At 37.6% G+C, this 9,119-nt stretch overlaps 1 protein-coding gene across 1 annotated transcript; it reads right to left on the reverse strand.

Moving 5' to 3' along the window:
* Positions 1–5,246: 5,246 nt before the first annotated feature.
* LOC145807243 (putative mitochondrial protein AtMg00860) lies at positions 5,247–5,906 on the reverse strand. Its single transcript, XM_082905197.1, has 2 exons — positions 5,580–5,906; positions 5,247–5,252 (listed from the first exon to the last, which is right to left on the reverse strand). Exons 1-2 carry the CDS (start codon positions 5,904–5,906, stop codon positions 5,247–5,249), a joined length of 333 nt encoding a protein of 110 aa, XP_082761323.1.
* Between the last annotated feature and the right edge of the window lie 3,213 nt (positions 5,907–9,119).

Here is a 9,119-nt window from a genome sequence, read left to right on the forward strand (position 1 = left end):
CCACATAGCGTACTTTAGGCTCCCACTACAAAGAAAATCAAGGAATATAGGTCCTCCCAAAGACAATCCGAGGATTCACTCAATAGCTAAGGCTCTGGCTTTTACCGATAGGTAAGTCAATGGATTTGCAATTTTGCATCTAGAATCATTCTAGGATATTCTCTATGTAAGTCATCGAAGACAAACCGAGAATTTTCCTAAAACAATCCCTAAGGATCGTACATCCGAGCATATAAATTACATCACCCATGTCCATCATATCTAAAATAGAGGACTGCCCACCCTAGGTGGCGACAACCTTATAAATTCCTGGCTCATAATGACTAAGTAAGGAAAAAACTTCTTTTGGACCATTGATCATGCCTCAGTGGTCTTCATTGATCATCGTTGGCCTATCATGGCTTGACGAAATCTAAGAACCACTGTTTGGATAACTGCTTTAGGTTGTAAAAGATTTATTGGAACCAGCAACCTTTTTGCGCTCCTAACTTTTCACCATAGAAGCAGAAGGTAAATCCTTACGGATCTACTTATCCAATTCTCTAATGAAAAAACGGGTCACAATGTCCACAAATCAATGTTCCGAACTTATGTCAATCATAGCCTAAGTCAAAATAACCTCACTCCCCAGGAGGAAGTCTTCTCATGGTCTACACTTTCCTCAATGGTGCGACCATTCGGTATCTAGCGAGCCTTATGCCTCAAAAATGACTATCCAAATTACGCATAACTTTATAACAGTTTTGCGTCATAATGGAAAGTCAACCAAATTATAAAAAATGGTTAATCCTCAAAGACTTTGTCTTAAACTGCGCAACATTGATCCACTTTCTAAAAACAGGAGACTAGAGCCTTTGGCATTATCCTAGGCTCTTTATCATCTTGCGGAGCAATCATGAATGTTTCCCTCTCAATCACCCAGTGATGACGTGGAAAATTTTCACATTTGCTACCACGCAACTAAGAATGTAGAGTTTTCGGAACTCTAAAAGATGGAGAATTCCAAGCATAGCGCTCTATGTAGCCTAGTTGAGAATGGAAAGAAATTTCCAATATCCTAGGGACAGTGGGAGCGATCTTGGATAAATCACGTGCTTCCAGGGAACTTCTTGATGAACCAACCCAGCAGTGGAGTGATATCACAGATTGAATATCACCCACACCAACCACAGTGTCAAAGACTTGATCGTAGTGTTTTTTGGAGAGAGTCAGAATATGGGTAGAAACAGACTCAACGTTGTTTCTCACTTGGGTTACCCATAACCATATAACAGATATATATTATATTATAATATCTATCCATATCAGTTTAAAACTGATAACATCTGTTTCTTGAGTGGTTATCCTAAATAGGTTTGATTTCAAATTCAAAACTTATTTGGATAAGGATTCAAATTCAAATTTAATGGTCATGCCACATGGGCGCCCATTACTAGACATACCTTAGACCCATGAGGGTGCCTCTCTTTTATAACCAACATAATCCTAGTCCCAATAGAAGCCTAGCTCCAATGGACTTAGGATTACTGCTAATCTTGGACTCCCAGTAGGGTTAGGATAAACTCTCTAAGAGTCTTATCTTTACCCAAACTGAAGTTTTCTCCCATTCTAGGACTTTTGTCCCTTATCTTCTTATCCCGGATTCCGGTATCTTCGCAGATAACCTTGGCCTAGCCGAGATGATCTCGGCGTCATGACCAGGACACGTGGCACCTCGGCTGGCACTTCGGTGACACCTCGGTCAGCACTTTGGTGACACCTCGGCCACGTGTTGTCATTCAAAAATTATGTCCCCACAGTTAGTAAAACCCACAATTCTGTAAAAAACAAAGTTAGCATAATTTAATCATAAGTAAATTACTGAATAAGTACAATATGTACCGCTTCATGCTTAAATCATTCGAATTGACCAAAATTCAAAGAAAAAAAGTTGTACAGAATCAAAATTCCTAAAAGGCATAGCGAACGAATTTAGTAGAAACTGAACAGGTTGAGAGACAAATTTGATAGAAAAACCTACACGGAATTCGACCAAAAAATCTGAAACTTAAAACAACAAGAAAGTACCCTAAGATGATTTTTTTCGGAAACGTTCAAAACACAAAAAGTGTTCAACATACTGTTTTACTTCAGTTTACGCGAAATTAATAAAAACTGAGCTTGTTTTGTGGGTTAATACAATATCTGAAATCTGTATTGTTAAAATGAATCAAAACTATTGTAACCAAAATCATCCGATTACAAGTTCTAATCGATCTTTCTAGTAAAAAGTTAAAATGGAAAAGTTGTCTAGTATTACGTATACATGCCTCTAACCAAATTTCATAATTTATTGAGGTTGCTTACTATTTTTCAAGATATACAAATCAATACAATTCAAACTATACCAATAAGTTCGTATTTAATTCTTTGTAACTTAACTCCACTACTTCGACCATTCACTTCCGGCCTACACATATATCCTATGTGCCTCTCGTATACCTAACATCGCTCTGAAACCAAACTTGCATGGGGATATCGTCTTGAGTTTGACCCACACTCCCCGGATGGTTAGCATATATGTACGCAAGTAAATCAAAATACTCGTCTACTCCTGAGAACGAGGCAACAATATATATATTTATATATATAACCCCTTATCTACTCATAAGAACAAACGTAACAATGCCGAACCTAAGGCATTCAAATAAATCTCATAATCCTCTTTTTTTTTTTTTAATACACTTTTTCTCACTAGCACTCAAATAAAACAATAATCCATGAAGTCATGGTAGAGTATTCAGAATTTATCTATGGGTTCCTAATTTATTTTAATTTCATATATCTATGAGTGTGATTACATCCATAAAATAATTATATATAAAAATCCTAAACCTTGCATATACAACTAATCAAAATAATTAAAATCAAGCCATCATTTTCATGCAAATACAATATCAAACCAACATCAAATAAATAAATAATGACAACAAAATAAATACAAATCAAGGGACGTGGGTTTTGCACTCACAATTATTTTTTTGAAGATCAAGAAAATACTTGGAGAATTAATGAAACCACAAAATAAAACCCTAACCCTTTTCTATCTCCTATCTCTTCTTTTCTCTTTCTCTCTCTCGACTTTCTTTTCTTTGCTAATTAATCTCTCTCTCTCTCTCTCTCTCTCTCTCTCTCTCTCTGTCTCTCGGCTTTTCTCAGAGCCCTCTCTCTCTCTCTCTCTCTCTCGGCCTTTCTTAGAGCCCTCTTTTCTTTTTCTTTTTCTTTTGTTCCTTTTCTCTTTTCTTTCAATCTCTCTCTCTCTCTCTCTCTCTCTCTCTGTGTGTGTGTGGCTGCTTTGATCTTTTTTGTGTTTTGGTTAGGCCACACTCATGTAACCTAATATACTTTATAACCTAATTTCCTATTATGACCCCTAACACCTTTGATATATATAAGATGAATATATGATTCCTTTTATGTATAAATATACGGATTAATTTTATATAATTAAATATCACATTAAATTCTCATGTATCTATGCAATTAATAAGGCCAAGAAAAATAAAATGAAGTAATAATAATAATAATAATAATAATAATAATAATAATAATAATAATAATAATAATAATAATAATAAATAAATAAATAAATAAATAAATAATGACTTACAAAAAATCAAGGTCGCTACAATATACACACTTCAAAAGAATCTTATCCCGAGATTCGATAAGAGAGAGTACTAAGCAAAAAGTTGTAGATGCATACGTCTAACTTTCTCTTCCAATTCCCAAGTGATATCGTTCTTATCCTTGCTCCATTGTACTTTCACCAAGTTCACTTTCTTGCGCCGCAGCTACTTTACATCCTAGTCTAGAATAGTAACTGTTTGTACCACATACATGAGATCATCACTAATTTCCAACACTTCTGGTAATACTACTTGGGAAGGGTCTTGCACACACTTCCGCAATAAAAATATATACAACACGTTGTGAATCATAGCTAAAGTAGGTAGTAGGGCTAATTTTTAAGCTACATTACCAATCCTCTTAGTGATCTCGTATGGTTCCACAAATCTAGGCGCCAACTTTCTCTTCTTTCCAAACCGCATGATACCCTTCATCGGCAAGACCTTCAAAAATACAAAATCTCTAACATTCAACTCAACCCCCTTATGTTTTCTATCAGTGTAACTCTTCTAACGACTCTATGCAGTCTTAATACGTTCCCGAATAATGTTCACCTTATTTGTGGACTCTCTTACCAACTCTGGCCCTAACAATGGCACATCTCTTACCTCCATCCAACAAGCAGGTGATCGACATGGCCTCCTATACAAAGCCTCAAAAGGTGTCATCCCGATACTTGAGTGATAGTTATTATTATAAGTAAACACCACCAATGGTAAGTGTTCTTCCCAACTATTACCAAGATCGAGGACGCAAGCTCTCAACATATCCTCCAAGATCTGATTTACCCGCTCAGTTTGCCCATCCGTCTGAGGATGATAAGCCATGCTCAGGTCTAACCTAGCACCTAAAGCATATTAAAAACTCTCCCAAAACTTTGCCACAAACAACGGATCAGAATCTGAAACTATAGAAATTGGCACGCCATGAAGTCATACCACCTCCCGATTATACAGCATATCTAGTTTATCAGTAGTTCGGTGAATACTGATATGAATAAAATGAGTAGACTTGGTAAGTTGAACCACTATCACCCAAATAGATTCATTGCCTCGCTTAGACCACGACAATCCATCCTTGAAGTCCATAGAGATATACTCCCATTTCCAAGTAGGGATCATGAAAGGCTGCAAAAGTCTAAATGGTCGTTGGTGTTCTACCTTAATCTGTTGACACACATAACATCGAGAAACGTACTTTCCTACATCCTTCTTCATACTTTCCCAAAAAAATGTCCTCTTCAGGTCATGATATATCTTAGTCCCACCAATGTGAATGGTATATTGGGACCTATGGGCATTATCCATAATCTCTTTCCTCAATTCAACAATGTTAGGTACACACAACCTGTCCCTAAATCACAATCCCCCATCTGAGTCCATAGACCAATCAGTAGGACAATCATCAATCAAATCCACTACAAGGTCATCGAGCTTGCTGACAAGGAACCTATATAAATACTCCATCTGACGAACTTCACCCAGTAATGTCGGTTACACTGTCAAACTACCAATGTATGCCCTCTCGACACTCTCTATTGGTTGAACATCATGCATCGAAACGAACTCCAAGAACTCTCATTCCTGAATCATTAAAGAAGTTATAATCATTAAAGAAGAACTCTCATCGACTAAGTACATCTGCGACCACATTTCCTTTCCCCAGGTGGTAAAGGATCTCGAAATCATAACTATTGGCGAATTCAACCCACCTTCTGTTGCCTCATGTTTAACTCTTTTTAAAAAAAAAAGATATTTGAGGCTCTTGCAATCTGTGTATAACTTAAAGCACTCCCCAAACAAGTAGTGTCACCACACTTTCAATGCAAAAATAACTACTACTAGCTCTAAGTCATGAGTAGGGTATTGTCTCTTATGAGGTTTTAACTGTCATGAGGCATAAGATACAACCTTCTGATGGTGCATCAACACACATCCCAAACTAGTTCCACTCGCATCAGTGAACACTTCTAATTCTTCTCCTTGTATTGGTATAGTCAACACCGGAGCTGTAGTCAAACGCTGCTTTAACTTGTGGAAAGCTCTCTTACAATCATCTGACCATAAGAACTTCATATTCTTGTGGGTTAACTTGGTCATGGGTGCTGTAATAGTGAAAAACTTCTCCATAAATCTCTTATAATAACCAGCTAGTCCTAAAAAGCTCCTCACCTCTAAAGGGTTTGTAGGTTGCTTCCATTCTTTGACCGCAATAAATTTCTCAAGATCTACTGTCATCCCTTGATTGGACACAACATGCCCCAAAAACCAAACTTTTTTCTCCAAAAAGTGACACTTATTGAACTTAGCATTTAACTGCTACTCCCTCAAAGTCTGCAGCACAATTTTCAAGTGTTCTCTATGCTCTTCCTTGTTCTTAAAATACACCAGGATATCATCTATGAAGATAATCACAAACTTAACTAGATACGGTTGAAAAATTATGTTCATCAAGTCCATTAAATAGGCAGGAGCATTGGTTAAACCAAAAGGCATTACAGGAAATTCGTACAACCCATACTGAGTCTGAAAAGCAGTAAGCGGTATACTTTCTTCTAACACACCCATACGATGGTAACCTGTTCTGAGATCAAACTGAGAGAACACGGCTGCCCCATTTAATTGATCAAACAAGTCATCAATTCTAGGTAGCGGATACGTGTTCTTGATAGTTACCTTGTTCAATTCTCTGTAATCTACGCACATACGGAGAATGCTATCTTTCTTGGAGACAAAGATCACGAGTGCTCTCCACGAGGAGTTACTTGAACGTATGAACCCTTTTTGAAGCATCTCTTCCAGCTGCTTCTTCATCTCCACAAGCTCTGTAGGCACCATTTTGTTTGCTACCTTAGAAATCGGTGCAGTTCCCAACACTAAGTCAATGCGAAATTCTATTACCCGTCGAGATGGAAGTCCAAATATCTGCTGAAATACATCTACCTCACTAATATCATGCTTAGGGATTTCTACCGAGCATAGAAAACTCGTCATCACTGACTCTCCTCCATCGCTATAAGTGTGGGTATGTCATGGTATACCGGGAATATTTATATTCATAGTCCTCCTAGTACAATCTAGAGTTACAAAGTGTTTTTGTAGCCAATTCATACCCAAAATAATTACAAACCCCTCAAACCCTAACACAATTAGGTTCGCATAGAAGACTCAGCCCTCAAAGTCAATATCAAAATCTTTACACATCTCATAAAGAGTAACTGCCCCTCCCAAAGGGGTCTCAACACGAATAGGTCTAGACAATAAGGTAGTTACAAGGTGTTCTCTTTCTACAAACTGTCTAGAGATGAAAGAATGAGAGACACCAGTATCTAAAAATTACTCTAATGGGTTCTTGAAAATGATTAAAGGTACCTTGGACTTTGTCATTTCCTAGCATCACTGCAAATGCCCTGGCTGGAGCTGCCTGACCCTATCGCGCCTGTTGTTTCAGAGGGTAATCCTTGACTACATGCCCCAACTGCTAACATCCAAAACACTTCTTATTGATTGGTTGAGGTGCTACTGCTCTAATAGGTAGGGGCCTATCCAATTGAGGTGTGGGAGGATGATAAGCCATCTATGGCACCTGTTGCCGTTGTCCTTGATAACCCTATGGGCGCGGACCAGCCTACCTCTAATAATAGTGCCCCTGGGCCTGAAAATTGCCCTGAGGCCTAAAATTATCTTGAGGTCTGAAATTGCCCTGACTACTTTGTTGTTGTGGCCTCTGAAACTACTGACCCCTATGCTTTTGATTGTAGGGTCGGTATCTGTTCCCATTACGCTGCTGGAAATGACTCCTTCTAGAAGTCTCTTTGACCCTGGCCTTCCATTCCTTAAACTGTTTCTCTTTTTCCTCATACTTCAGTGCCAAGCCAAGAACTTGATCAAACGGTTCAGCATCAAAGGGAATAAGAGACTTTGACAGGTAATGATTTAATCCCTTAATAAACTTCTCATTCTACTTCTCCTGTGTGTCAAACAAGTAAGGGGCATAACGAGACAACTCATTAAACTTGGTGACATACTTGATCACTGTTCTACCTTCTTGAGTCAGCTTCCAAAATTCATTACTCAGTTGAGACGGAATAGCAGCAGGAACAAACTTCCGCTCAAAACAGGTCTTGAAATCTACCCAAGTCAAAATCATCAAATCTAGACCCTCCTTCTACGAGTTACACCAAAATATGGTTGTCCCCTAAAGCTGATGTATTGCCAACTCCTATTTTTGGACCTCGGTAAGCTACATACGACCAAACACCATCTCACATTTCTGGACCCAAGTGTCAGTTGTAGTAGGTCCTCTATCTCCAAAGAATTTTTGACCTTCCAAAGAACTAAAGTCTTTGTTTCTCTTCGCAAAGGGATCTCCCTGCTAGACTTGATTATTGTTCTGCACAACCTGAAATAACTGAGCCATCATCTCCTCCACATTAACTTGCATAGTATGGGTTGTCGCGGTAGTAGTCGCAGCTGCCGTTGCCGTGTTAGCAGTTGTTTTTTCCCTTGTGCCACTAGGCTAAACATTTCTCAAATTATACCTTCCAGCCATCACCTTCAAGTTAAACACACAAAAAGAATTCGTTCATAAATACTTAAAATAAATTCTACCACCAAACTGAACCAGCTAACCTATGTTTCCACAATTCGAGGATCGCCTAAACTCTCATAAGTCTAGAGTAACTTAGAGCTTTGATACCAAACTGTCAGGCCCAACATTTGGAAATTAAATATTAAATTAGGACTAAATCCCAATCAATATTCCATCATCCAAATCCTAAGGGTGAAATAAAATCTAAATGTTCTCGTCTTAATCTGATTTAAGTTACTTTCAATGCTCAAAAAAAAAATACAAGGGACAAAAAAAAAATTAACAAACGCCAACCAAACCATCCATCATAAATTTATGACTATCCAATTCCTCCAACACTAAAATTGCAACAAATAGTCAAAACAACTTAAAAAATATAAAATTAAAAAATAACCCACAATGCAAAATTATCAAAATACTAAGGTCAAATAAATAAATAAATAAATAAACTAATATCAATCCTAAACTCAAGAAAACAAAAGAAGTCCGAAAGACATGCCTTACAATCATAGTTATTTCTCGTCATCACCGTAGACCCAAGTAATCAAGCAAGGGAACCTCGGCTGCGCTCAAACAGAATGCACCCGAGATGCCAAGAGACAAAATGGGTCAGTATACAAATATATTGGTATGAGTACAAAATGTGACACCCACGTGTCCACCAGACACAAACAAAAATACATACTTGCCCGTACACAACTAAATATGAATTGAGTATATAAAAAAAATAATGAAAATGAAAATAAATATGGTGGGTCAGCCCTGTATAAAAAAGTTAGTAAGGTCCACCATTCTGTAAAAAATAAAGTTAGTATAATTTAGTCATAAGTAAATTACTGAAGAAGTATAGAAATGCACCG

The sequence above is a fragment of the Camellia sinensis genome, chromosome 14 (genome assembly GCF_055761805.1).
Source record: "Camellia sinensis isolate YWXY chromosome 14, ASM5576180v1, whole genome shotgun sequence".
NCBI lineage: Eukaryota > Viridiplantae > Streptophyta > Magnoliopsida > Ericales > Theaceae > Camellia > Camellia sinensis.

Coding starts and splice junctions, on each gene's coding strand:
- LOC145807243 (XM_082905197.1), bottom strand. CDS start 5,906: ATGACAGTAGATCTTGAGAAATTTATTGCGGTCAAAGAATGGAAGCAA.